Genomic DNA, 27,834 nt, shown 5'->3' on the forward strand with positions numbered 1-27,834 from the left:
TTTTCCCCATTAGATTTATTGACACCCATTATTACCACTATTATAGAAACATCTGATATTTTGTGTAGCTGAAATTTTAAATTTTGGTTGTCAGATTTACATTTTTATAATGAAAAATTATTTGTGAGGGGGGGGGGGGGGAATCAACTTTGAGGAAAATATTTTAGAAATAAGCTGAATATTTTAAGAAAAGATAAGGATTGATTTTGATTTTCAGGAATTAAATGTGAATCCAACTTTCAGACAGTCACACACATAATTATCCATCCTGTCCTGGCATTAAACCAGTGGTTAGACAGCTGCTCTGAGTTATTTACCTTTTTCATTTGGCAGTAAAATTAACAATATCCTCCTGACAACAGGTGAAAAAAATAATTTTCCCATTGAACTGTTTGATTTCCTGCCTCTTTGGAGGCCACACTAATACATGAGAAATCAATGGGAAGGCCAGGGTGTCCTCTGTTTAGTACATCAGGACTTAGTAGGCTATCTGAAATAGGTCAAAAGACGTTACACTAAAAACACATGTCCATTACAGAGGATATTAATGAATATGCTGGTTCTCCGGAGGATATGACTCTATTCTGTAATAAATAAATAAATAAATAAATAAATTTCTCTCTCACAGAGAGGAGCTTTAAACACTCCCCGCTGCCATCATGATTGCCAAATTTGCCTTCAAGGAAAGAAACCGGTGTGCGTAAACACTGAAAGGGTTAACTCATAGTAGAAACCCATCTGCACGGAGCTCCGCCTCACAATTGTTGAGGTTGTGCGCCTCAGAAATCACACCACTCCAGGCCCCGCCCCCTCCCCACTCCCCCGGATCCCACCCACAGGCTCCTGGACCACATTGAAAGGGGCTCTGATGTTGTCACAAGCTATAGTCTGCGGAGCTCCATCATCAAGAACTTCCAGCAGGAGCATCTCTGTAACAAGCAGACCGCAACTACTGTTCCAAGTGCCCCAGCATTCCCACTATCCCCAGTGTTACTGACAGGCTGGAAACTCATCAGTGTAGGCTTTCAGTGGAGCATCTTCCAGAGCAGCTGCCAAGCATGAGATTGCTGTGTTGCGCCTCCCTGCTGTTTCTCATCAACTTCGTCTTTCAGACAAGTAAGTTCTGAGATTTGCATCCAAACTTTGTGAATTTATGCAGTCCGGACTACTTTTACAGAGTGTGTGCGTGTGCGCTGTGGTGCTCCAGCTTGATGCCGTTCAGTGAAGATATGTGGATCAAATCTTACCGCTTGCGCTTTCTTTAAATGTAAAGACTTGAGGAGGGTGGGGTGATGGTTGAAGGGGCTTCTGTTTTATCACTTAAAAATCAAAATTTTAAATCGTTCATATATCATCATTGTTCATATTTTCCGTCATTAGTGTCTGTGCAGCCTTTAATTTTAAATATAATTGTTCTCCTTGACTTTCCTTGCCGGTGTGTTTTTGAATGAAGCTGCATTTTTTGTGCCTTCATTTACTGGCGCTCAGCGCAGCAGCTTCTGCAGCCAATCAGGTTTGAAGTGTGTGTGTGTGTGTGTGTGTGTGTGTGTGTGTGTGTGTGTGTGTGTGTGTGTGTGTGTGTGTGTGTGTGTGTGTGTGATTGTTTAAAAAAAAAAAGTGTCAGGTGGGGTTTCTGAAGAGCCGGTTTTGAAAGTCGCTGTCATTCATAGTGATTCAGAAGGAGCGCCTTTTGCGCAAAACCCCAAACGTGCAAACACCCCGGGCTGTTCTGATTCAGATTTGGATGAATTACAGGTGCACATAAACTCCCTACAATATCCTCCCTGTTTGCAGGAGGGTGGAATGCCAGATACCGTGAAACTGACTGGATTCTCTCCAGATCATCCCAAACCACAGTCATCTTCAGGCTGAATTTCTCACAGCTTTGAAAGCCACACAGTCACACCTGTTCCCAACATACTAGTTCGAGAAAGTAGTGTGACAGGAACATGTCGGAACTGGTTGTCGCCCTTCCGCATTTCCTCAACAGTCACAAAGAAGCCTTGTGCTTAAAAGTTTCAAATTTCGACAGACGACCTGCATTACCTGCATTTCTGTCTCTGTGATGCAGAGACGTTAGATCTTATTCATTTTTAAAGGTGTGTTAATATAAGTTTAAGTCTGAGCACTAAGGGGCATCTTATTTAACATCAGGGTCAGTGACTGACATACATCGGATGTCAGAGACTGGCAACCTCCCCCCTCCCAAAAAACAAAAAACAGGCATATGGGCACATATTGTTGATTTGCCCTCAATCAATAACCCAGTCATTCAGTCCACTTTGTCTTTCAAGGTCTGAACTTTAAGCCCATTAAGTAAATAACCAGCGGGTCTGACCAACATTTCACTGGATTCAGGGAATGAGAGCTGATGCAGAAATAGCAAAAGTCCACTGAGCAGCCTTAACATTCAGAGAGAAGAACAGTTTTATTACCTGCAAGGAAATCCTCAGAAGCCTGTCAGTATGAAATAAATCATTATCTTTATAGCGATGGCAGTATTGCCATTGCCATAAATATTGTGTCATAAAAATGAATAGCTAATCTCTCCCTGGTGTAGATGTTTGCAAATCTGGAGTCATAAAAATACTACAACAAGAATAAACTCAAGGAAAGCCGTCACCTTATTTGATGACCGCGTAAACACCAGCTGTTTGACCTCTCCGAAGAGTCCATTATGATTTACTATGCATGAGATGTGTATGTAAGCATACATAATTTATGATTAGCTTTCATTGAGCTGCTCTTATGGGGGACACACATATGAAAATGTACATTTTGGAATCCGTAGTGAGACGCAGACTGTTGGTTTCTTATATAAATCTGGTTATTTCAAAGTTTCAGAGGCTAGAAGTAGGAAAGGCCTAAACTACCAGCTCTTGTGAATTTCTGTTAACATTCATATGCACTCTGATTGGTTCTTCTAGCTCAGAAGCTTTAGTGCTTCCATTAAAGATGAGGTTTTGGAAGAAGAGTTTGTGCCTTCAGTTCTTTTTCTACCAGGAACCATAAATGCCTGAAGCTTCCAACTGCGATTATGAACTGACTACATCAGCATATCCCTGATAAAGGCACCCTGCCCTACTCACATACATGCTGTAACTAGATTAGCCATTTATCTTTTCTCTAAATAACACTGACGCACTAGTGAGCTGACACCAAATCTCTCGGGATTACCTGATATTTCTACTCCAACAACAGAAATACTTTTAGCCACGCTGTTGATGTGGCTCTGCGTTAGTCTGTCACTGGGTTCGTCCACCTGTATAACCTTCAACTGCTATTGGATTTTCTTTCTACTTATTGTGTTTGAATGATATTACATTTTACACACCTATCCTCAGCATGAGGTCTAGCCTAAACTGTATTTGGTGTTGCTGCTAATTACCTAACATGCTAATTTTGCTAATGGTTGTGTGATGGATCGTGTGGCGTGGAGTGTGGAGTTTAGAGCTCCCAGTAAAAAATGGTGTGTGAGGTGTAGCAGCTTCATAAACAATTGCTAAAACAATTTTTTTGAACTTTTTTTTTTTATGTCCGTCTTTCACAGATGCACTGATAACATGTGGAACCAACCAGTTCCAGTGTGGGAATGGGAGATGTATCACACTGAGGTGGGTGTGCGATGGCTCTGATGACTGCGGAGATGGCACAGATGAACTTCCTGGTACCTGTGGTGAGTACTCCGTGACCTGATCTGTGAATGGACTTTCTTTGGTGCTTCCACAATCCCGCAATCCAAGACCTCAGTTAAGATTTTCTTTGTTGTGCCACTTCCAGCGGTCAAAACATGCAAACCAACAGAGTTCAGCTGTGCAGGGCGTCTTAACCAGTGCATCCCGAGCACGTGGCACTGCGATGGTAAAGCGGACTGTGAGAATGGAGCTGATGAGGTGAATTGTGGTAAGTCCGAGTTCAGAGCCCCATGCATTACCCAGCTTCCTACGTTCGCTAATGTTGCTTCCTTGTTCTGATCGACCTGTCAGCGGCCAAGCAGTGCACGGGGTCCGAGTTCCGCTGCAAGAGCGGCCAGTGCGTGTCGTCCTCCTTTGTGTGTGATGACGACCTGGACTGCGAGGACGGCAGCGACGAGGAATCCTGCCCGCCCGTCACCTGCAGTTCCGCTTCCTTCCAGTGCAACAACACAGTTTGCCTTCCACACCTGTGGGCCTGCGACGGGGACCGCGACTGCACCGACGGCTCGGATGAGTGGCCCGAAACCTGCGGGACAAAGACTCCTGACCTCGTGAGCATTCATCACTGCTCCTCGATGGAGTGGCTTTGTGGCAGTGGAGAGTGCATCCATGTTAGCTGGAAGTGTGATGGACAGGCTGACTGCCTTGATCAATCAGATGAAGCTAACTGCTGTAATTATGAATTTTTTTTTTAAAAAACTATCTCTTTGTCCCTTTTTATGAATTCATTAGCGCTGCTATTTCTTACAATCTCTTGTCCTTTTCATCCCCCTAGCTCATGCCACCTGTTCTCCTGACGAGTTTGAATGCAGCGATGGTACTTGCATCCATGGGAGCCTGCAGTGCAACCATCAATATGACTGCAGGGACATGAGCGATGAGATTGGCTGTGTGAATGGTATGAGTCCCACCTTTTGGACAGCCGTGTGAATCTCTAATCTATTTTTGCTGAACTCGTCTTTTATGTCCATACACAGCGACCCACTGTGAGGGCCCAACCCTGTTTAAATGCCGCAGCGGAGAGTGCATTAGTATGGAGAAGGTGTGCGATAAGAAACGTGACTGCAGGGATTGGTCAGATGAACCTCTTAGGGAATGTGGTGAGTACCCCTCATAAATAACTGTCTGATTATTTCTGCTTTTTTGTGCTTTTAATAAGATTTACTATACTTTATGAATTCCAATGAAAAAGATCCTTCGTCTTCTTCCTTCAGACTCCAATGAGTGCCTGTACAACAACGGCGGGTGCTCTCATATTTGCAAAGACCTGAAGATCGGTTATGAGTGCTTATGTCCCCCTGGATACAGCCTAGTTGACACAAGGCGCTGTGAAGGTAGGCCACACTATTACAGTAAAAAAATGTGAACTTCAACCAGATTAACAAACGGTGCTAATAATCTATTTACTTTTGACCCTTTTACTGGCTGCGCTTTTAGATAAAGAAGGATCTCGTAATTCCATGTGTACACAGTGACTCGACATGCTCGGACTCCTGGTTCATTGAATTTTAAAGACATTTCTCTTTTCATTCGACTCAGATATCGACGAGTGTGCCAACCCAGACACCTGCAGTCAAATCTGCATCAATCAGATGGGCAGCTACAAATGTGAGTGTGAGGAGGGTTACCAAGTTGACCAAGCAACTAAACACTGCAAGGCCATTGGTAAGTATTCGAGCTCTCTGTGTTCTGCCCATGCTGTTCTCTTGTGTTGTTGTGTAATCATTAAATGTTTAAACTTGATGACTAAACCGTTTCGCTGTTACACTTCGGGGGGGTGGGGGTTAAGGATCATTAAAGTCCTTTTTAAGCATAAAATTAGATTTATTTATATAAAGATAATTATGCATTTGGTATTTGTTTTGTTGAATGTCCATAGATATAAATAAGATTGTGTTAGAATAGAAATAAAATTAGATTTTTGGCACTTTTTCTATAAGAAAACAGAGTTTATATTTCACACAGTGTCACAAGTAGAAGGTGCAGACTGTATATAAAAGATGTAAAAAGATACCATGACATCACTAACTGGTCTGTGGATTAGCACGAAGCCTTTAATTTATGCTCATTAGCAGCCTTTTTTTTTCTTTTTTTGAGCCAGAAGTAATCAAATTCAGTTTATCAGTTAAAGCTAGCAAGCTTATTAGCTCTCTTGCTCTCTTTCGCATGAATGCTGTTTAAGTGGCAAAATTGTATTAATTATATTCCTAGAACGCCACCACTTATCTTCCAAAGCTAGGATACATATTGTATTCGTATTATTGCTGTCAGCATTAATCTCGTTAAAATGACGTTAACGCTATAACCGCGTTAACGCGGCAGTTCTCTGTTAGCACGGTTAGCTCGTTAGCGCTGTCCAGCCCCACGCACAGGGTGATCCGCGCTAACTCGCTAACAGAGATTTGCCGCGTTAATGTAGTTATGGCGTTAATGTCATTTTAACGAGATTAACGCTGACAGCACTAATTAGTATCATTTAATTTCACTTTTACTTAAATAGGAAACTGCAAAATAAAATATACCTCATTCTGTCCTTGTAGGAACAATAGCCTACCTTTTCTTCACTAACCATCATGAGGTCAGAAAGATGACTCTGGACAAAAGTGAATACACGAGAGTAATCCCTCGCCTAAAGAACGTCGTGGCGCTTGACATGAACATAGCCACCAAAGAGATCTACTGGTCAGACATATCCCAGAAGAAAATCTACAGGTGAGCAGGAATGAAACCGGAGCGAAAATATTCTTTTTGTTCATGATACTCTTATTTGACACTTGTTTTTACTTTCTACCCAGAACTCCAATGAACTCGGCTGAAGACTCCACTCAACACCACATCGTGATCGGTAATGACATCGATGCTCCTGAGGGAATTGCCTTGGACTGGGTCCATGGTAACCTCTATTGGACCGACAGCGTTCGTGGCACGGTCTCAGTTGTAACTGCTGACGGTAGCCGACGTAAAACCCTCTTCCACCAGGACTTATCGAAACCCCGCGCTATTGTGGTAGACCCCCAAAGCAAGTAAGCTAATAGCACTGGTAATAGCAGTGATGCCTATATTGTTTGTTACGCGTATGTAACAGAACTATTTTTTTCACATTCCAGTTTTGTTTACTGGACCGACTGGGGGAATCCAGCTAAGATTGAGAAGGCAGGTCTTAATGGAGGAGACCGCACCGCACTGGTCACTGACAACATCGTGTGGCCTAATGGCATCACACTCGGTAAACTCAAGCACTCATGTCTCTTCAGTTTCAAGTTTTTGATTATTTATTCATGTAAACGTTAACACCAGTGTTCACTCTAGTCTAACTTTCCCCAACCCACTTCCTCCCCAGACTTGCTAAACCAGCGGCTATACTGGGTGGACTCTAAGCTGCACACCCTCTCCAGTATCGATGTTCAGGGCGGTGGTCGACGCACCCTCATCATTGATGAACACAAACTCGCTCACCCACTGGGGCTTGCTGTATTTGAGGTACCAATTTACCAGCTGATAAACCCAGAGACGCATGACCAGTACATCTCATAAACAACTCGCTGCACATGTAAACTGTAGTGTTTATCATATCTCAAATATTCAATCTTAACTGTTTCTGTGTTTGCAGGAAAAAGTGTTCTGGACAGATGTGAGTAACAGTGCCATCCTCAGCGCCAACAGACTGACTGGTGAGGACATTGTGCCGCTGGCGGAGCACCTATCGTCACCAGAAGACATTATTCTGTTCCATAACCTCAAACAACCTGCTGGTAAGAGAGTTACAGTACTAAAAGACTTATTTTTTAAAGATAAGATGAAGTTAAGTCGGGGCTTGCTTTTTCTATATTGATATTAGAAATATTGTCAGCTAAACAGTGAGATTTGCATCTATTAATTGGGTGCTTAGCCCAGCTCATTCACTTTTGTTTAGCATACAGACATGAGAGTGGAAGCTATCATCCAAAGCGTACATTCCAAAGATTCCACTGTTCTTTTTTTTTCCCATTGCAGGAAGAGACTGGTGTCAGGTGTTCAATGGTGGTTGTGAATTCCTGTGCCTGGCAGCTCCTCAAATAGGAAGACATCCCCCCAAATATACCTGTGTCTGTCCAGATAACATGACGCTAGCCAGGGATATGAGGACATGTGTACCAGGTATGCTAGCAATAGTAATACGAATCACGATAAAATAGTTGCTACAATGTTATATGTGCATAATATATAATAATATAAGTACAATATTTAAGTCGATCAAGCAGCCTTTACCTGACTCCCTGCCTCCTGTTTCTTTTTACCAGCTGTGCCAACACCTGAAGCTACTGGGCTGCCTCAAGTTCCAGCCACAAGTCCTCCTTATCTGCTACCAGTATCACCCAGCACCACACCGAGAACAATACTCAGGACTACACCCAGGACCACACCGAGGACCATACTGAGGACTACACCCAGGACCATAGTGAAGCCTAAGTTTCACACAACTACTACAGTGCCGGGCTTAACTCCCAGCACTGTCGCCAGACCAGTGCTACGGCTTACCAGTCCTCCATTCAGGTCCACCACACCACAACAAAGGATGCCTTTACCGCAGCCAGGAAATCCTAAAGTCTCCCAGACCACCACTCAAGCTCCAGTCACCTCTCCAAGTGAGTTGCCAAAGTGCCAAGAGAGTTGTTTTGCAGATTTCAGATAACAGGTTCAGCTCTATGTATCACTAACTTAAAATATTGTGCTTACCTTTGCATTAGATATCCGACCTGAATTTGCTGAAGTGCTAACCGAGACTGTGTCTACCACCCCAATAGCACTTTACGTTATACTACCTCTTGGTAAGCTCTTTAAGCTTTTGCTCATTCACTGAAAACCCAGTACTGGCATCATGTGTAACTAGCCTCGGCATCCGTTTCCATCAAATAGCGATCATCGCTCTGGTGGCTGTTGGTGGCGTTCTGCTCTGGAGGAACTACAGGCTGAAGAACACCAACACAATTCACTTTGACAACCCCGTTTATCAAAAAACCACTGAGGAGCAGGTGCACATTTGGAGGAGGCTTGATGGTTACTCATACCCAAAAGTAAGTCTAAAAGGTGGTAATTCTACAATATAAATATTAATATTAATCTAAATGTAAAAAAATGCTGTTAAACCTTGTTTTGTTGCAGTATCCATTTTGCATCTTTATTTCTAACTTTATTTTTTCTTTGCATTCCTCACAGAGACAAGTTGTGAGTTTGCATGAAGAGGCAGACAATCCAGTCTTTGCAGAGAACTGAAAAATGATGAGCAGAGTGGAAGGAGGTGCCTTAATGATAAGCTACCTTCTTCATCGTTTAGCATTGTTACCTCACGCAGCACAAAGATATGGTGATCAAAGCCTGTATGTGACAACCTTAAACCACTATATCCTCAAAGATACATAGACGTTCTACTGTGAAAATACCAGTTAATTTTTTTTTCTTATCAAGGCGTACATTTTTTTCTTCATTACTCACCAAAACATACCCGATCATCAGATTGAGAAGTCCTTGATGTTGATCATTTTTAGTTGTTATTATAACTGCTTTGCTGGCAGTGTAACTGTGTCATCTTTCAAGCCACTTGCCTGCTTTTGATAATATTACATCTTGCACTACTTATCATTTAAAATGGTAAATGGCCTGTATTTATATAGCGCTTTACTAGTCCCTAAGGACCCCAAAGCGCTTTACATATCCAGTCATATACCCATTCACACACACATTCACACACTGGTGATGGCAAGCTACATTGTAGCCACAGCCACCCTGGGGCGCACTGACAGAGGCGAGGCTGCCGGACACTGGCGCCACCGGGCCCTCTGACCACCACCAGTAGGGAACGGGTGAAGTGTCTTGCCCAAGGACACAACGACCGAGACTATCCAAGCCGGGGCTCGAACCGGCAACCTTCCGATTACAAGGCGAACTCCCAACTCTTGAGCCACGATCGCCCCGATAAACAACAGTTTCAGGAAATAGTCTATTTTCTGTAACCAAATGTTTAGCTTTCGCCTCCTGAGTTGCTAACTTTGTTTATCATAATGATTGGAATCAGGCGAAAGCAGCTAGCCTAGCTTTGTCAAACAGGAAAATCATCTCTAGAGCTTTTTTCTTAAGTTCGTATAAAAACAACACTGAAAAGTGACGTGTCAGCACCTTACAGGTGTTATGTAGTAAAATTAGCAAGGTGATTGCTACTTCTGTGCAAAACCAGGGAATGGTTTGCTATCTTATGCTAAGCTAATCTAAACTGCAGATAGTAACAGATTATAGTTTTTCCTTTAGAGTTGAGTATGCAGCAGGCGAATGTAAATGCTAAACATGCCTCATTCACCCATTCATACGAGCACTGCTTCTATGCAGAAGCGCTATCTAACATTCATACATGCATCAGAGAGCAACTTGGTCTTGCTCAAGGATATTTAGGATGCAGGCGGAGCAGCCAATAATGGAACTACCAACTTTACAATTTCTAGATGACCTGCTCTACCTCTTGACACATGTAATATTATGGGGGCAACACTGGGAGTTACATGCGCCATTGTGACCCTAGAGTGACCTCAATATGTCAGACTGATAAGTCATCATACGTCATACAATCTGCCTTAGTGTTGTGCAGAAATATAGTCCAAAACAACCTAATGGTACCGCTTCCATTTACCTAGAAAAGAATCTCAGGACACTACGAGTTTGTGCCTCAGTGTGCCTTTTCAGCTGTCCAATGTCTGTGCTAGAGAGGCATCTTTAATTTTTTTTTTTTGCATGTAGATCCCTCATGGAGTGTAGTACATTCCTGAAAGGCTGAAAAGCATTGATTCAGACACATGTGACCAAAAGCAGAGTGTATAGTGCTCTGTACCAAGTCACATGTGTATTTAAGTGCTCCCTCAGGACCGGCTGCCTTATACCAGCATCGCTGACAAAAGAATGCCACGTGTCCAGACAGATTTCCTTTGTGGTTTATTATCATATATTTGTATTGTTGAGTTTCTTTTTTTTCTACAGATTTTGTTCACATGTTTATGTTGGTGCTACTGAGTGGATTTGTATATATGCATATTTACAGCATGTGAGATGGTGTTAGGCAGTGTTACAGTGCTTAACAACTTTAAAAGAGCACGATTGAATGGAAGGTTTTAATGCTACAGCTGCTCTAAATTATCAGTATTTGTAATTGGAAAAATCCTTTTTGCATATAAAAACATAAATTCAATGTGTTATTTGCCTGATAAATAACAATATTAATGTTTAGATTGACAGATTTCTAAAATATTTGTGGGAGCTGGGTTGTTTTATCACAGGTGATCTAATAAATGTGTTAAGCACTGTACCTGCAAGTGTGGTTATGCTAAAGACTATAATATCGTGTGGGTTAATGTCTGTTATCTGGATTTCAAGCTGAAAAATAGTCATGGGTGGAAATAAAGCCATACACTGAGTGACGGTGCGAACTAAGGCTGTAAATACAATGTTCATAAAAATGTACATATTTGCTCCTAACCCTTGTTGTTAATATTGTTTCATCCTTTAAACATTTACTGTACAGAAATAAATGCTTATATTTATTATGAAATCAGTTATCTCTGTATTAACAAAATTACAGATGTTGTTGAACTGCCGCAGCTGGAATGCTGTGGAGGGATATTAAGAGAGCTGTGTATAAATAAATCCCTGCAAACCTGAATGAACTGAAGCAACGTTGCAAAGAAGCAAATTTCTTCATAACAATGTGAGACACAACAAATGACTACTACAAGTTAATGCTGTTAAAAGTCGATCTAGAAGCTACTGAATCATGGAGTCTACATAACTGTTGACACATTTTGGGTGAATGAAATACTGACACAGTGCAGGACGGCACGCGTTGATATTCACCTGAGGTTGTATTTTCCTAATCTTAAGAAATGGTAGGAGACATTTTTATTTTGCTCCATAGGTAAAATCTGAGAATTAAAAGAGAATGTGTTTTCTTTTTTTACCACGACTGTGTGCTTCACATTCTCAGTGTTGTCATCGTGGTCGTATTGTTTTTATAAGCGAATCCGGCTGAAAACATGGGTATTTTTTTTTTTTTTTTTTTTTTTTTTTGGCTGTGCTGAGGCTGCTATATAGGTCAGTTGAAAACAAGACCCATTTCGTAGAAAGTCCGCGTCAAAGCCAAAAGCGACACCCCACTATTCTCCGAAATTCTCCAACACGCCCACAAGTAGGAAAAAAACAACTTCACAATCTTTTGTTTATTTGTGTCAAATTAAATCGGTAGATAATAACACCGGTATAAGAGCTATAAAGTATTTTGTAAGAGAAACTTTATGATGTTAAATGATTAAGAAATACTTAATCTGTGTAACGTTCGCATCGTTAAACTTAGTAGGCTACTATAGTGAATTGAAGTGATTTAATTAATTAGCGAGCTTATCTGTATTTGTAGAAGAGTGAGCAGATGTAGGGAGGTATGCTTCTAAGTATTCTAAATCAGCTGTGGGACTAAGTCACAACAACAGTGACCGGGTACAGCTCTGTCCACGAGCGGTCAAATCCATCAGCAGACATGTGCAAGGTTCAAGGCTGAGTAGCAGCGAAGTGCAGAGCTGATAACAGGAGCCAGAAGATGCTAAAGACACGTGGGTAAACACAGAGCCACACAGGGATGCGAAAACAAGCAGACTGTCAGATGTTCCTCAGAGGAAGTGCCGTAGTGTGCGTTATTATGAACATATTGCATCATTATTTCATCCAGTGTGGGCCAATTTCCTGAGCTGACATCGGGCACACATCGTCCCAGACTCCGTGCTGTTGGGAAACAATACGGTTTGTTCTGTTTTCTAAATAAAGGTTTTATCTAAATACCTTCTGATCATTAATCATTAATTTAACCACTGTGATTCTTTTAGTTTCTTCCACAGATGAACATGTATAAGTTCAAGCGCCTTTCTGCCGTGTGACTCGTTATGTTTCATGTTTTTTAATATTTAATTTGATATTTAGGCTCTGTGGTCGCATAAACAGGATGGCTACTTTTACATAACTCCATTAATTAGGGTTAAATATTATTCATATGACAAATTTGACCGATGGTTCCTATAAAAACACCGAATGCTTAAGGGATGTTGTCCCTGAGTGGGTTGGGATATGACATTACTGCTCACCTGATACTGAGTAAACAAACTCCGTCAGCTGGGCAGACAGTTCCTGGACCAAACACTGACCTTTGCTCAGATCGTGTTTTTTGGAGACACACAACCCATATTTGAAAGGCACACACTGTTCACCAGACAGCAAATTTATCAGCATTGTTAACAATAATAAGAAGTGCATCGACTTTAAAGTTTTTAAAAAACATTTTGTGTTAGGAGTGCTGTCGATGCCTAAAACTTAAATTTATTTCCTTTTTTTGAATGATTTGTGGGTATTTTATCAGACATGAAAACAGGATCTCTTATAACCGCTGTATACTTTTTAAATAAATTAGAATTACTTATAAAAAAGCAATGAGGCAAGTTGTATAAAGTACTCAGTGCTCAGGTAGAGTATAAGAACCAGTCCAGTCCATGCATCACTGTATGAGTGCTATTTTAATTGTTGGTTTGGGTGAAGCTCTTTTTCTGAAAATAGCAAAAATATCACATATCCTCAAACAGTATGCAAATAGCTGAAAGTCTATTTAGTCAGTCTTTTTCCTGATTTGTTTATTTACTATTTGTTTGAGCTATACTTATAACAAAATTTGTTATAACAAAACCTCATTTATTCTTTCATAATGTTTTGTGTTCAAATTCCTTCATTTGTAAAAGTAACTGATAGCTAAAGCTTTCAGATGAGTGTAATGAAGTACAATATTTGCCTCTAAAACATTGTGGAATAGGAATAGAAACAAGCAAGAAACAGAAAAGAGTCATAAAACACAGCTAGCTCAAATGTGTATTTGAAGTAAATCATACAAGATAATGTCTGCACTTTACAACCAATCATTTGTCTAAGCTTTAGTTATAATGACTATTTTCTGTTAGTATTTGTATACTAAGAATTGGGGAGATATAAAACTTCATTAACTATATAAATTACCCTTTTTTGTCTAGCTAAAATATTTAATGTAAGATATTGCTGTTAGCTTCATATTTAGAAGCTTTACCTGTCAGTTCAGCCTCTTATGAGTGTATATGTACGTTACAATGACATTGGGTAAGATTTGCAACTCTATCCTATGAGTCACCTGTGAGAAATCATTAATATAGTAAATGTTAGTGGACTTAATATCTAACCGTGTCGTAGGGCCATTGTAAACCTGAGGTTAAACATTAGGTTTAATGAATTACACTGACTGCTTTGTAGAAAGATAAACAGAAAGCAACAAACACTCTACTTTTTTTTTTTTTTTTATCTTTAGGCTTCATCAAAAGGTTTTCTCTTATTCAGTAACTTAATTATTTTGGAAAGGAAAATATCAAATCCAAAAGAAGAAACAACAACATATCAGAACAGCCTCATATTTCACACAGTCTTGCCCTCCTCCATCCTGTTCAGTAACTTCTCTCACCGTTTTTTGTTTAAACTAACTTTGCTCCACAGAAGTATTATTTATGTTTTGATGGTATCCATTTATGCATTTTCTGTTGTTGAGTCATAAACAGTTGCTTTACCCTCAAACTTTTTGAACATTTGTCTGAGTTTGGGACGATTTTTGAGCCCAGTAGATTTCATGCATATTATTTTTAAAGACTTTTTATCTGTAACTGTGTAAAGTTCCTTTCCAAATCATGGCTCTTTGCAATTTTCTGTTACTTTTCAATGTTTTAGCAAAGCATTTGAACACTAGTGTAGCTTATGGACATGTCTGCAATGTTACTTCTGTTAGAACAAACATAATCTGGTGAATAAAGCAGCATAGATGTAAATTCCTTTAAACGGGAAACTATTCAAAAATACAGTATAATCAATAGGATGTAAAAATGTAGGCCACGCAGTCCAAATAGGTACACAAAATATGTACTTACAGAAGAGCTGACATCAGGGGCGATTTTAGCCCATTTTTGGGGGTGCTTCAAAGCACCCCCAAAGATTTCTTACTTTTTTTGACAATATTTGCTGTTTGTGTGACACACTACTAAAAATATAAAAAGCATACAATACTTGGTTGACATGTAACATTTTAACAAAAATAGTATAGATACCCCCCCCCCCCCCCCCCCCTCCCAAAATGTTTGTTCCAGCTCACCTCTCCCCTGCTCTATAGCACCCTTGCTGCCAGAACGATGGTGGCTGGCTGAGATGCAGCGGAGCGGAGGTGTAAGTGCCTGACTTAAAACAGGACATATTAGCTGCATTTAATCCTCAGTTACTCTTTATGTAGTTAGGTAGGAGTCACACCATGTTTCTTTCTAGCTGACCGTCCTGTTGCTCCCATTGAAAATTATGCAGCCTATTTAAAATCTAAAACTTAAAATTGTTTTAGCCTACTGTTGTTGCCACTGTCCTGATTTAAATAACCTTTATCAGATTTGATGGTTTTGTTACAGACTTAAAAAAAGTGTTTTGCTTTTCTTTCACAAATGTGGGGATTAAATTGTGTTAAAATGTACAAAACAGTGATGTCATGTTTTGTGACGAGGACCCAGGCACAGAGAGACTTGATGAATTTAAGAATCTTATGATTTAATCAAGAAATTTGCAGACTTGCACAGAGATGGTAAAATTATGATGGATGATAACGGAGAAGAAGACAACAGACGATGAGGACAGGGAGGATGCAGGGACTGACAGAGACAGGGAAGAAGTCTCATCGTGACGAGTAAAGTTTATCTTGCCTGGCTGGGCAGCTCTCTGGGTGCCCAGCACCCCCAAAACTCTGATCCTAGAATCGCCCCTGGCTGACATAATGTACAAATATGGATAAAATTAAATTAATTCAACTAGTTCGTGCAAAGATCTTTTAAGGGGATAAACATTTGTAAATGAGTGCAATTTGTTGCTTCATATACGAAACTTTGTTACAATTTAAAATAACAAAAAAAGAAGCACTGGCAGTGAAAATGGTCATTTAAATTTATTGCGCAATTTATTCAGATTTTTCAGGACAGAAAAAAAGTCACAAACTCATGATACTTGGCGTTACAGTTACAGGAAGCGCGAGGATTTTGGGCTTCAACTCATCAAACTGGTAGTCGCGCGCTCCCTGCCGGCCAATCGACGTAACGCACGAATCGTACACCGGAAACCACGTGTTCCAGCGTTACCATGCTTCTGTGAGCGACCTGGATTACTTCTCTTGGCTGTGTTTACTTGTGAGATTTAAACTACAGGGGACTTTTTTCTGTGAAAACATGTCGGGCAAGTCGGAGCTGAAGATTAATTCTCAGTTCGCGCAGAAATATGAGAAGTATCGACAGAAAGAAGAGCTGCAGAGACGTAAGTGTGTCACTAGCTAAGCAGCGTGTTAGCATCCCAACGTGGGGAAGTATTGCTAGCTTTAAAAGTAGTTGTTTTCTCCAGGGAAATGTGAAAGTCGCTATTATAATCTCTGCGTTCACGCTGTGTTTGTGCAGTGAAGGATCGCTACGGAGACCGAGCAGATGAGAGTGACTCGGGGTCTTCAGAGTCCAGCTCCGATGACAGTGAAGTGGTCAGTTAGCATCTCTAACTTTTCTTTTGCTTCCACTCCTTATCAATGAGGTGCTTGTATACATAACTGTGTGTATGTGATTTTCTCACCTTCAGGAGCTGGACCCTGGTGTTGAGAGGGATTTTTATAGGACTCTGTCGCTGCTGAAGAAGAAGGACCCAAAGATCTATGAGAGAGATGCTAAGTTCTACTCAGAAGGTGATTGTTGGGTATTGACATTAGCGTTGTTGTGATGGTTAGTAATAATCTTCATGCAGTGAAGTGACTTACCTGTTGCTTTCAGGCGCATCCAGCAGTGATGCAAAACCTTCCACCTCGAAGGAGAAAGCAGTAAAGCCCATGTATCTTAAAGACTATGAAAGAAAAATCATCCTGGAAAGGGAAGGGTGAGTGAAAGTCTGTTTAACTGCATCAAATAGCGTGAGACTACATCAATCAGGGATATACAGGTAGTACCAAATTAGAGCCTGACTAATGTGCTGGTAAGCCGCTATTACTGTCTGATATTGACACATCAATATGGGTATTGATGGATATGGTGTCTGATATGAAAAATATTTTACTTAATGCTGAAAAGGTTGGGAAGTGTCACAAAATGACATGGTAGGGATGCAATATACACTCATATACAATCATACACTCACTTAATTAGTTACACCATGCTATTACCTGCTTTCACCCTTGTTTGCCTTCTGGACTGCCTTAATTCTTTGTAGCATCAATTCAACAACAATCATCAGAGGTTTTGGTTCATACTGACATGACAGCATTAAACATTTGGTTCAGATTGGTTAGCCCCACATCCATGAAGTGAAACACCACATCCCAAACATGCTCCATTGGATTGAGATCCTATGAATGGAAGCCATCTGAGTGCGGCGAATTCATTGTCATGTTGAAGAAACTTTCACATCTTCAGAGTCACTTGAATTACAATCTTCCCTGATTCTGATGCTTCGTTTGAGCTTCAGCAGGTTGTCTTGACTATGGTCCATATGTCTAAGTGCACTGACTTCCTGCCATGTGATTGCGCGATTAGTTGTTGAACAGGTGTGCCTAATGTATTGGCCAGCAAGTGTATTTATAATTAATTACACAGATCTTGTAAGATGCCAAAGAAAGCTAGTCCCTGATTTGCTGCTTAGTGGGTCAGGAAGCATTTGGTGTTTTCCTCCTTCATGTGTTTTCTGTTTAATTCTCTGCCTGTAACACGTCTTGTTCTTGTTTTGCAGCAAATATGAAGATGATGACGACGACAGCGATGATGAGGAGGCTGTCAAGAGAAAAGAGGTAGGCAAAGTTCTTCACTAATATGTCTCCTTAGGAATGAACAAACTGATGCTTTCATTCATCACCTCTGTTTTCCTTCAAAGAGAGCCGCCTCTCCCAGCTACATGCAGGAGCAGAAGGAGCTGAAGGAAAGGTAAGATAAGAGACACCTCGTGCTGTCCTGCTCTCGCACTCAAAGGCTTCTTACTGAAGTCGAAATCTCTCTCTGCAGCTTCCGGAAGTTCATCCAGGACAGCGATGACGATGATGAAGCTGGTGAAGCAGACAGAGCATCCCAGCTGCTGACCAAGAGGATCAAAACACAGGAGGAGAAGGTCAGAAGCTGATACCTGGTGCTCTTCATCTTTAAATTGGCGTCATTTACAGATGATTTTCAGGTCAGGTTAAACTTATCTGTGGATGCTCGTAGGATAAAGAAGAGGCAGATTATGTGGAGTGGCTGAAAGGCCAGGGAGAACTCGAGGGTGCAGAGGAGGTGAAGGACATGGTGAGTGTGTGTAAAAAAGGCTGGAGAGACTTCAGGAAGTTACATTTTGGTTGAGAAAGATGTTTGTGTTTAACTGACTGGTTATAAATGGTTTGTGTTGATATAGAAATATTTAAAAGACTACTGGAATGACCCAGAGCTGGATGAAAAGGAGCGTTTCCTGAGGGATTACGTGCTAAACAAGGGCTACCTAGATGACGATGATGATGATGATGAACGGTATGTGGAGGACCAGTTGGTTTATGTCTTACTCGTGAAGTGAAGAAACACTGCCAGCTTTAACAATGACTTATTGGGCCACATGCAGGATCCCAACCTACGATGAGGTGGTCCAGGATGACGTGGAGGATTCGGAGGAGGAGGGGGAGACTTTCTTAGAGCGCCAGGAGAACTTTGAGAGGAGCTACAACTTCCGCTTTGAAGAGCCCGATTCTCAAGAGGTCAAGACCTACCCCCGAAACATCGCCACCTCTGTGCGCACCAAGGACGACCGCAGGAAACGCAAAAGGGAGGAAATTAAAGAAAGGAAGCAAAAGGTGTGGATCATGTAGGAGAAGGAAGGGGAAAAAAACCCACAGGAATCCAAGTTGATCCTTTATTCGTTTGTCAATATTTGACCCCTTTCCTAAAATTTACTTCAGGAGAAAGAACAGAAGCAGGAGCAGCTGAAGCAGTTGAAGAACCTGAAGAGGAAAGAGATTATGGAGAAGCTGAAGAAGCTCCAGGAGCTGACGGGGAACGAGCAGCTCGCTTTCGATCAAGCCGACCTCGACGGAGACTTCGATCCAAAACAGCACGACCAGCTCATGCAGGTCAGTGTACACACACACACACACACACACACACACACACACACACACACACACACACACACTTTATTTATATATCCCCAAATATCACAACAATAGCTGTCTGGAGGTTCTTTATATTGTTAGGTAAAGCTAGCAATGCAGTAATACAGACAAAACCCCGACAATCAGATGATCTCATATGAGGAAGCACTTGTTGACAGTGGGGAAGAAAAACTCCCTTTTAACAGGAAGAAATATCTGGCAGAACCAGGCTCAGGGAGGGGCGGGGCCATCTGCTGCCATGTTGTATGTATGAAAACTGAGAGTCTCTGTGGAGTTTACTGTGGCACATGCAGATAGTCCAAGGTGTGGTTCTCTGTAATCCCAGGCTTTTTAGCTTTTATCATGACAACTAGCTAAAAAAAAAAAGGTTAGATTTAACCTTTATCCTGTACAAGTACATAAGCTAATCAGCCAAACAAACTTCAGGCTTTACACCAGTGAACAACAACAATTGTTCGTATTTATTTGGTGAGGATGCTGCTTTTTATATGCATAACGTTTTACCACGATGTAATCGTAGAGTGAATAGTATTAGCTGCTAAAGCTAAAAAAAAGGTGCTTCACACTGCAATGATAAAGCATTAGGATAGAACACGTTAATCAACAAAAAAAAAAAAAACATGTAAAATAAACATGCCAGAATTTAGCTTATTTTTTTATAAAGCAAAAGAATTGTAAAAAAATTCTTTTATGTCAGTTTTTAATGTTTGGTGTTGGAGAGGGCAAATTCACCTGTGTTTTAATCGGGATGTAGGGACAGCTGGGAGCATTTGCTCAGTACAACACACTGATCTAGTGCGAGTGTGCAGGGTTAAACCTTCAGAGAGGTACGGACGTGCCAAGGCATGCGGTGACTTGAGAAGAAATTATTAGAATCTGCTGTAAAACTTACCAGGACTTGATGTAAGGAAAACACATTTGCGGCACCATAAATCCTGCTACACAAACACACACTGAGGAGATAAAACCCACATATACTCTGTTGGGAGGAGCCAAACAATCAGTGGCATATGATTGTGGATCACAAAGGAAAGTATGAAAATTTACTGCTACCCACATTTAGAGGACTTCTGGTTTTATATTCCAGTGATAAGTAAAAAAAGATAACAATGAAACAACTTGATGTCATATAACATTTGAAAAAAATCTTTTTTGGGGGAGAAATTTCTGAAATCTTGTTAGGGTTGATCTGAGACTTGAGAGATTAAACAGAAGGATTATAACCCAAAATTTGGACTCATTTATGGAAAATGTATTTTTTTTTTTTCCAGTCGTAGAGAGAGAAAGGGGGGGAAGAGTGGCGTAAACAAGCTACCTGCTATGATTGTAATATGGATAAAGCTTCACATCCAGAGCAGGAGCAGCCAAGCAACAGCTGTCGGCGTTGACCTTAACGATGGCCGGCCTCCGGCGGTTCACACAGCTGTGTTGCGTTTGGCAGATTTCTCTGCTCCAGCATTTAAACCAGGAGGTCGAAGGAGGAACTGAAAGTCTCGTTTAACTTCACCGGCAGTTTGTGTTTGCAGAAATTCTTTGGCGATGAATACTATGGAGAGGAGGAGGATGAGAAGCCTCAGTTTGAGGACGATGATGAGCTGGAGGGTGAGCTAACTGAGAAGCCAGTTTTAATCAGATTGAAGCTAACATGTGCTAAATACACATTTGTGGGTTGCACGGAGTCATGAGTAGAAAGTTGATGTGATTGTGGCGCTCAGTTTATTTTTTGCATAAATGTCTGAACACAACCTCCTGTGTGTGACAGAGCACTGGAACTGGGACACTTGGACCGGAGAGGAACGCGAGGAGGACTATGGCGAGGAGTATGATGGAGAGGAGTACAGTGCTGCTGAACCCTACTGCGAGGATCAAGACTTTAATGTGAGCTTATGCTCCTTACTGATCAGTTGTCTGATGCTGATTGTCCTGATCAACAGTCTCTCTCACTAAAAGATCTTTGTTTAAACCTGTTTCTGCAGATGGATGCAGACTATGACCCCAGTCGGCAAACAGTTTCCAAGAAGAAGAAGAAAAAGGAGAGGAAGATGATGAAGAAGGAGGATCTGCCTCAAATGGGCAAGAAAAAAAAGAAGTCTCACTTTGCAGAGGTCATCACCAAGAACAAACCTGTGTTTGATCCTCGTAAGTGCCGTTAAAGCTCGCACGTGCTCTCTAACACAGCGTGGATGTTGTCTAATGGAGCGCTGTCGTTTCAGAGGAGAAGAGCTTCGAGCAGTACTTGGACGAGTACTACAAGCTGGACTACGAGGACATCATCGATGACCTCCCGTGCAGGTTTCGCTACAGGCAGGTGGTGCCCAATGACTTTGGCCTGACCACAGATGAGGTGAGAGAGGTTGCACTTGCAGGCTTTTCATTTTTGCGCAGTGGCAGGTTAATGATGATTACCACATTAAGCTGAAGTCAGCTCACTTAGCTGTGTCCTCAGTGTTTCAGTCTTCTTGTAGCCTCCATATTGGCTCTTAATGATGTCATGGATGTGTTGCAGTAGCCATGTAGTGATAATCTCATTTGCTCTCATTATTTGATCTGGCCATGCATGAGTCCGGGCACATGACACCCAACTCTGTTCTGTTCCCACATGCACCAGCATATAGAAGAGTTCAAAGCTGCAGAGCATGTGCGGGAGACGGTGTTTAGGCTGTAGGTGAATTGTTCTGCGGTGATGAGCCTTGGCTAGATTGATCTGGTATTGCTTCCTTCTGGGGAGAGCTCTGACCAGGGAATGATCTCAGCTTAATCTTCTCTCTGAGCAGACCACACAGGGATTTGATGAAGTGGCAGCAAATGCAAAATTATCCAAAAATTGATTTGAACTAATGAGGCTGCTTCCTCTCCGCAGATTATAAAGGCTAATGACAAGGAGCTGAACCGCTGGTGCTCTCTGAGGAAGACGTGCATGTTCAGGTACGCTGGTTCTGTCTTCTTTTAAGCGTTTCGTCCCTTTATCTGATGTCTTTTGTTCAACTTTTCTTCTTTGTTTTGACAGGTCTGAAAAGGAAGAGCTGAGCGATCTGAAGAACTATAAAATCAAGGCTCAGAATGACAGGAAGAAGAGAGAAATCCTTAACTCTGTGTATCTGGAGTGAGTAACATATTGATCTACTGTATTAATGAATGTGTTCCAATCATTTTATCAATATGTGACTATGTTAATTTACCCTACAGAGGCGATGAAGATGTGATTGAGGCCAAGACAAAGGTGGGCAAGAAGCGAAGAGATCGTCTGAAGAACGCTGAGAAGCAAAACACAGAAGCAGAGGATGGTAGTGCAGTACCCCCTGTGGACTCTACAGAACAGACTCTTGTTCAGGCTCTTCAGGAGGCCGGGGATGCCATTGAGGATGAGGAGGAGATTCTGATTCCCAAGAAGAAGAAACATAAAGGAGAACCCCAGATTACAGAGGAGGCGGTGTCAGCAGCTAAACCAGAAGAAGTGAAAAGTGGGACTGCGAGACCAAAATGGTCTAAGAAGAAGCACAAGCATTCAGGTGGTCGTATCCTCTCAGGAAGAATCGGGGTGAAGATAGGCGGCCGGGAGTTCAGTAGGCAGAGACTGAAGGCCTATGGCCTGAACCCCAAGAGACTGTACTTCAGACAACTCGGCAGACAAAAACGAAAAGCTCAGGAGAAGGAGGAGAAGCAGAAAAAAGAGTGACAGCTCTGCCACTGTTTCAGATACAATCCTTCATAATCATGGTGTGAAATACAGCACGGAGAAAAATGGCAAATTTTCCAAATGTTTCACTTCTTCACATTGACCCTTTTGACTGTATAATGTAAATAAAATGTGTATTAAATGGTAGCTATGAAAACCTGAAGCTCCAGTTCTGTTGTGTAATCTTGCATTGGTTGGAGTCATTTGTGCCCGCTTATGTTTAGGTGTGGGTGGTTTTTGTATGTCAGGCATTTATGACTCAGATCTGGCAGCAGCTCATTGATGTACTGGACCCCTGAGAACCTGCATGACTTGCTAATTTCTGAAACCCCAATGGCATTGTGGTTTGTTTTAAATGTCATCCACGGGGGCTCTTAGAAGTGCATCAAATGCTCTGTGCTCAAAACAGCCTGCTGGTCGGCCTGTCTTATAACTGCAAAATCAATTTGCTGTATTGAGTGGGTTGTATCTTTTGTTTTGGCCAGTTTCAAAAGCGAGTGGTTGGGGGGAAAAAAACATTTCCAACTATAGTTGGAAAAATAACAAGGGGGAACAGGGTTGAAAGTGTATCAATACACAAAACTTGTACCTTATTCAATTCCTCATGCAAAGCTGTTTTAAGAGGTCGACATCTGCAATGTTAAATGATTAACCAGCGTGTTAAAATCACTTAAAGTGGGAAATTTAAAGTAAAATTACAACAGGAATTTCTGTAAAGTCAAGTAGTCCTCACATGTTTTGTCATTTGACTGGTGTACATTAGGGGGCGGTATGAGCTTAAGGCCGGTCTGAAAGTCAGGCTACTACCAACGAAGAAGGAAAAGAAGCGGCGCGCTCAGCGGATGAATTTGAATCCTGGAGGAGTGCTAGTCGGTATGTTTGCTGTTCTAATTTGACCTCAAAACATGCTTCTTCCTTCCATAGCCCTGTTGTTACTTGATTGACATACCCTGGAGGATATTGTTGGGTACTCGTACTGTGTTTGTTAGCATTTTTAGAGCATGCTAGCTTGATACGCAACTACCGTTCAAAGGAAGCTTTGATTCGTAAACGTAAACAAGTCTTTATGGGCCTTAAAATTTCACCTATAGCGCTTAAAATGGAAACTAATGTTTTCTAAACTTTTTAACGTACAGTTTGTAACAGGAACGTATGTCCAAGAGCGAAAATAATCTCCTCCCCTTGTTAAACGGAATTATCAAGATACTCAAACTTTACTTTGTGTTATTACACAGTCAGACTAACTCATCTGGGTGTTTCTCACAGTTGCATGTTTACCCCTGAAGCTTAATGAGTCTTCATAAACTCTTTCACAGCATTAGCCGACATGTTTTCACTTTAATGTAGTATCTTCTTTGCTTTCTAGCTGCCCACTATGGCTCAAGGTCATAAATTTCAAGACTTGGAGGAGACTGGGGAGGCTTTGGTGGGATTCATCAACAGCAGTCAGCCTGACAAACTGAAAGGACTGAAAGATGAGCATCAGGCTCTTTTTGATCAACACACAGAAACAGCGAAGATTGTCACACAGATTTTAAAAGGTAAGCAAACAGCCCGTTTGTTCCTTTTACACCATCGTGTGCATTTTCATGGGCACATGAATCCAAAGGGAAGGCTGTGAAATTTTGTGGCACTCGTGTAAACTGTCTGTGTCAGAAAAACTTCATTGTATTCCCTCTGTGTGTCGCTGTCCTCCATCCTCAGATTTGGCTCAGATTGAAGAGAATGCAGGTCAGAGGCTGTTGGACATGGAACAGGAGAAGATGCGAAGGGAGAAGGAGCTGGAGAGCTTGGAGGAGCAGCTGAGGCAGTGCACAGCGAAGAGCCAGATCACTGACTCAGAATTACAGTATCCTTTTTTATAGGTGTGTTTGTCATGAAGAAAAACGGCTATAAAACAAGTCCATTTTATCCTGAACCCTCCTCCAGGTTTCTTCAAAAAGAGTTGGAAAGTCTGAGAAACGCTGAAAATGAGCTCGAGATTCTTCAGAGTGAAGTCGAAGAAGACACCACCGAGGTCATCCCTTCAGCAGTGTGAGTGTGGTACAGTTAGTTAAAGAAGGGTTTCATCTCAAATAAGATTTAGACAAGTCTAAGAATATATGTGTGTGCAGTTGTGCATCAACAGTAAAAGTGCAGATGCTCTCAACTTTACATGTTACAACAACATTCAGTGTGAACAGTGAAGACAATCTGGATATTTTTTAATTCTGGGATTTTTCTTTAAATTCTTTCAACTTTTTTATCAGGATGGATGTGAGATGGTTCTTAAGTCATGTTTAAGTTATTGAATTCTCAGAAATGGTTCTCATGGTCTGGAAAGTTCACTTTTTAATGTGTGTTTGACTTGCACAGATGGATGGTAGTGGTGGTTCAGTTATGCAGTCATTCCAAAAAAAGTCACATTAATGCATAAGCAAGCATGAGATTAGAACTGTGAGCATGTGTTTCTTTGACCTTAGTTGCTGAGGTAGCTAAGTAAATCATTGTTTTTCACGAGCAGAGATCACCCCAAACAGCAAAAACATGATCATAAAATTCATCTTGCCTGACACACCAGCTTTATGTCACAATCTCACTGTGCTGTGCATGCCTAACAGGCTGCACATAGAGCAAAGTGTGAACATCAGGGGTTTTTTTTGTTTTGTTGTTGCATTCTAGCATCAGCATTGCCCTATAAATATCACAGAGAGGAAAAAAAGCAGCAGGCATGCCTGTAGTTGCCAGAGATGTGCACAGACCTCTGCAAAAATAATTTCTGTTTACCTTTTTATTTAGCATTACAATATTCAACCATTAAAGGTGATTTAAAAAAAATCACTTTACTGTCAAATATTTAATGCAATGAAGACACATCTTGACAGTCAGGATTAACAAATAATCAGTTATGACAATAATCAAAGTTTTGATAAAGTTAAATGGAAGAGGAAGTGAGTTTGTTGCCTGTGGGTGTTTGTGGAAATCTTTCCTCTGAATTTGCTGCAAACCTGCACTTCCAGTTGGCTGTTTTTGTAACTGCTATGCTTCTCCAAACGGTTGCCTTTTAATGTTGCCCGGGCTTTTGACAGCTCTGGAGTAAACAGCATTTCTTATTATGCATACTGGATATGAATGATCAAAGTTTGAATATGCTTATATCAGCTATTGAATTAAGGCTTTACAAAGAACATTTTAATAAATAATAAATTAAAATAGTCAGGGAGTATGACAAATAAGAGGGCTCATCTCATGCACCACCTGGTATAATGTTGGCTGAGCAAACTTGCATTAAATCAACACTGGTTACACTTAGCTTGGCAAAGCTACCTCCTATTTCAGAGCAATCTAATGGCTGAGTCACACAACAGCAGTGTTCTTACGTCTATGTCGGTGACTTCCTATTGATTTTTTTTCGCATTCTGCAACTTGTGGTGACTGAGTTGCGATTGCACGGTTCACCTGATAGGGGGCAACCTTTCTCCAAACAGTTGCACTCTGACTTGGACTGACCGCAGTCACTCAGAGAGATTGTTGAAGGTTTGCAGATAACTATCTGATTTCTAAATACAGATTGCTCACTGCAATAATTAAATATCAATTTTTGTTAAATGTGAATTTGTCTATGTAGACAGCAACAGTGATTTTTGAAGTTGTATTACAATTAATTGGTGTATTATCAGAAATAGATTGCATGTAATTGCCAGCTTGACCCCATTCAGTATCAGACTGATTGCAGACTGATGCTGTCTAATGGCAGGTTTGAGTGTCAGTGTTGGTATGTTTGATAATATCATCTTTCAGCAAAAAATAACTGAAGTGAGAGAACTTCAGTTTTATCGCATTGGATAAAACTGACAAAGTTGAACTTTGAGCACATCATTTGCAGTTGAAAAAGGTGCTAAATCACAATGTAAGGTACTGCAATAATCAGCAGATCCAGAATGTTAAAAATCTCAATATTATTGTATCTGATTATTCCCACCTCGAGTATTTCACTTTTTATATGCTTTTTAAACAATGTTGTGAGTTTGAATAATTACCACTATGACCAGATCTTGATGGTTTTTTTTGGTTTTTTTTAATCAATTGTTTTTTGTTTTTTTTATGGTATCGGTACTTCCTTTTGTTTTTATATTCTAACCCTTTTATGGTACTTCCTGTTAAAATAGAAAAGGCAACATGTCTGTCTACATGTCTATCATATCTGTAAAGAGCTTTAAATGCTGCACTGTGCAGGCATGTAATCAGAGATGATCTGAAGCACTGTTTGTGAATTCTGTTTATTCTTGTTTCTTTTCTCTCTTTTTTTTTAAACAGATACGTGGCTCAGGTCTATTACCTAATAACCAAGATCAAGTGGGAATATGACACCCCGGCGAACATTTTAAAAGGAGGTACAGTCATGTTTTCTCATTTTTAGTGTACCATCTTCTCTCTACTTGAAGTTTGGTGTTGATGTGGCTTCAGACCATCAGCTTCTTTCCTTACATTGCAGTGCACTATGGTGCAGACCTGGCAACCCCCATCAACATCGACACCACCTCGCGCTCTCGCATTGATGTAAGCGACCAGCTTTGGGGCTTCGTCAGCACCGAGTGGTAGCCGAAGGACGGATGTGAAGTAGTCAGAGGTGTTGAGTGTGTTATTTTTGTTTGTCTGTGGAAGTGCGTGTTCTGTTCTCGTGTTTTTAAAAATTAAAATTGTCACACCCTTGGATTTGTGCCTTTTTTGTTTAGTGCCTAAAATGTTGGTCGGGGTGCCCTCAGTCTAATGTGTTTCAGTAATGAGGATGGGATGAGACTGAGTGGTTTGACGGTCACTAGATGTCGCTGTAGAGTGTCATCTACAGCTTTTCTAAATGTCTTTAGAGATGGCATTTTGCTTTACTGAGTTGTATAGTTTAAAGATTAAAGGAAAAGGCTGTTGACAGATTTAAAAAAAGATTTAGAGGTTAAATCAGTAAATAAAGGTTTTCATTTTTCCCCTTAATTAACGTCACCATATCAAGGTAGTCTAATTAATTTATTATAAACTGGGTGTCTTAGTATTTAATTTAATAGCTTTACTTTTCAGTGTAATTTTATTATCAGAATCTAGTTTGATTTGGCAATCACGCTCATCCTGTAATTTTAGCTCTATTTAGTTTTTATTGATCACCTTAAACATCCAAATAAAAATATCAAGTTTAGTTATTTATTTGAATTTTCCCCTCTATGTCCAGTCTGCAGTGGCTGTTG

General features: G+C 40.9%; 3 protein-coding genes and 1 non-coding gene across 4 annotated transcripts; all 4 read left to right on the forward strand.

Moving 5' to 3' along the window:
• The first annotated feature begins 850 nt into the window (after positions 1–850).
• ldlra (low density lipoprotein receptor a) lies at positions 851–11,385 on the forward strand. Its single transcript, XM_004562964.4, has 18 exons — positions 851–1,116; positions 3,551–3,676; positions 3,781–3,903; positions 3,987–4,367; positions 4,471–4,593; positions 4,673–4,795; positions 4,910–5,029; positions 5,235–5,360; positions 6,236–6,407; positions 6,491–6,718; positions 6,803–6,921; positions 7,036–7,175; positions 7,306–7,447; positions 7,689–7,832; positions 7,976–8,320; positions 8,423–8,503; positions 8,592–8,749; positions 8,892–11,385. Exons 1-18 carry the CDS (start codon positions 1,059–1,061, stop codon positions 8,946–8,948), a joined length of 2,766 nt encoding a protein of 921 aa, XP_004563021.3. The 5' UTR covers positions 851–1,058; the 3' UTR covers positions 8,949–11,385.
• Positions 11,386–15,860: 4,475 nt separating this feature from the next.
• Positions 15,861–22,799, forward strand: kri1 (KRI1 homolog). The gene is made up of 18 exons (XM_004562966.5): positions 15,861–16,097; positions 16,235–16,311; positions 16,407–16,509; positions 16,595–16,697; positions 17,544–17,601; positions 17,685–17,734; positions 17,813–17,915; positions 18,011–18,088; positions 18,195–18,307; positions 18,396–18,624; positions 18,730–18,900; positions 20,469–20,544; positions 20,705–20,820; positions 20,919–21,081; positions 21,156–21,286; positions 21,803–21,867; positions 21,950–22,045; positions 22,129–22,799. Exons 1-18 carry the CDS (start codon positions 16,013–16,015, stop codon positions 22,616–22,618), a joined length of 2,307 nt encoding a protein of 768 aa, XP_004563023.3. The 5' UTR covers positions 15,861–16,012; the 3' UTR covers positions 22,619–22,799.
• On the forward strand, positions 21,618–21,716 carry LOC111500790 (Z30 small nucleolar RNA). The gene has a single exon (XR_002721249.1). It is a non-coding gene; the product is annotated as a Z30 small nucleolar RNA (small nucleolar RNA).
• Positions 22,800–23,375: 576 nt separating the features above from the next.
• spc24 (SPC24 component of NDC80 kinetochore complex) lies at positions 23,376–27,313 on the forward strand. The gene is made up of 6 exons (XM_004562968.2): positions 23,376–23,491; positions 23,985–24,159; positions 24,323–24,467; positions 24,548–24,652; positions 26,915–26,991; positions 27,093–27,313. The coding sequence occupies exons 2-6, from the start codon at positions 23,994–23,996 to the stop codon at positions 27,197–27,199; spliced, it is 600 nt and encodes a 199-aa protein (XP_004563025.1). The 5' UTR covers positions 23,376–23,491; positions 23,985–23,993; the 3' UTR covers positions 27,200–27,313.
• Positions 27,314–27,834: the final 521 nt, after the last annotated feature.

The sequence above is a fragment of the Maylandia zebra genome, linkage group LG4, assembly GCF_041146795.1.
Source record: "Maylandia zebra isolate NMK-2024a linkage group LG4, Mzebra_GT3a, whole genome shotgun sequence".
Taxonomy (NCBI): Eukaryota; Metazoa; Chordata; class Actinopteri; order Cichliformes; family Cichlidae; genus Maylandia; species Maylandia zebra.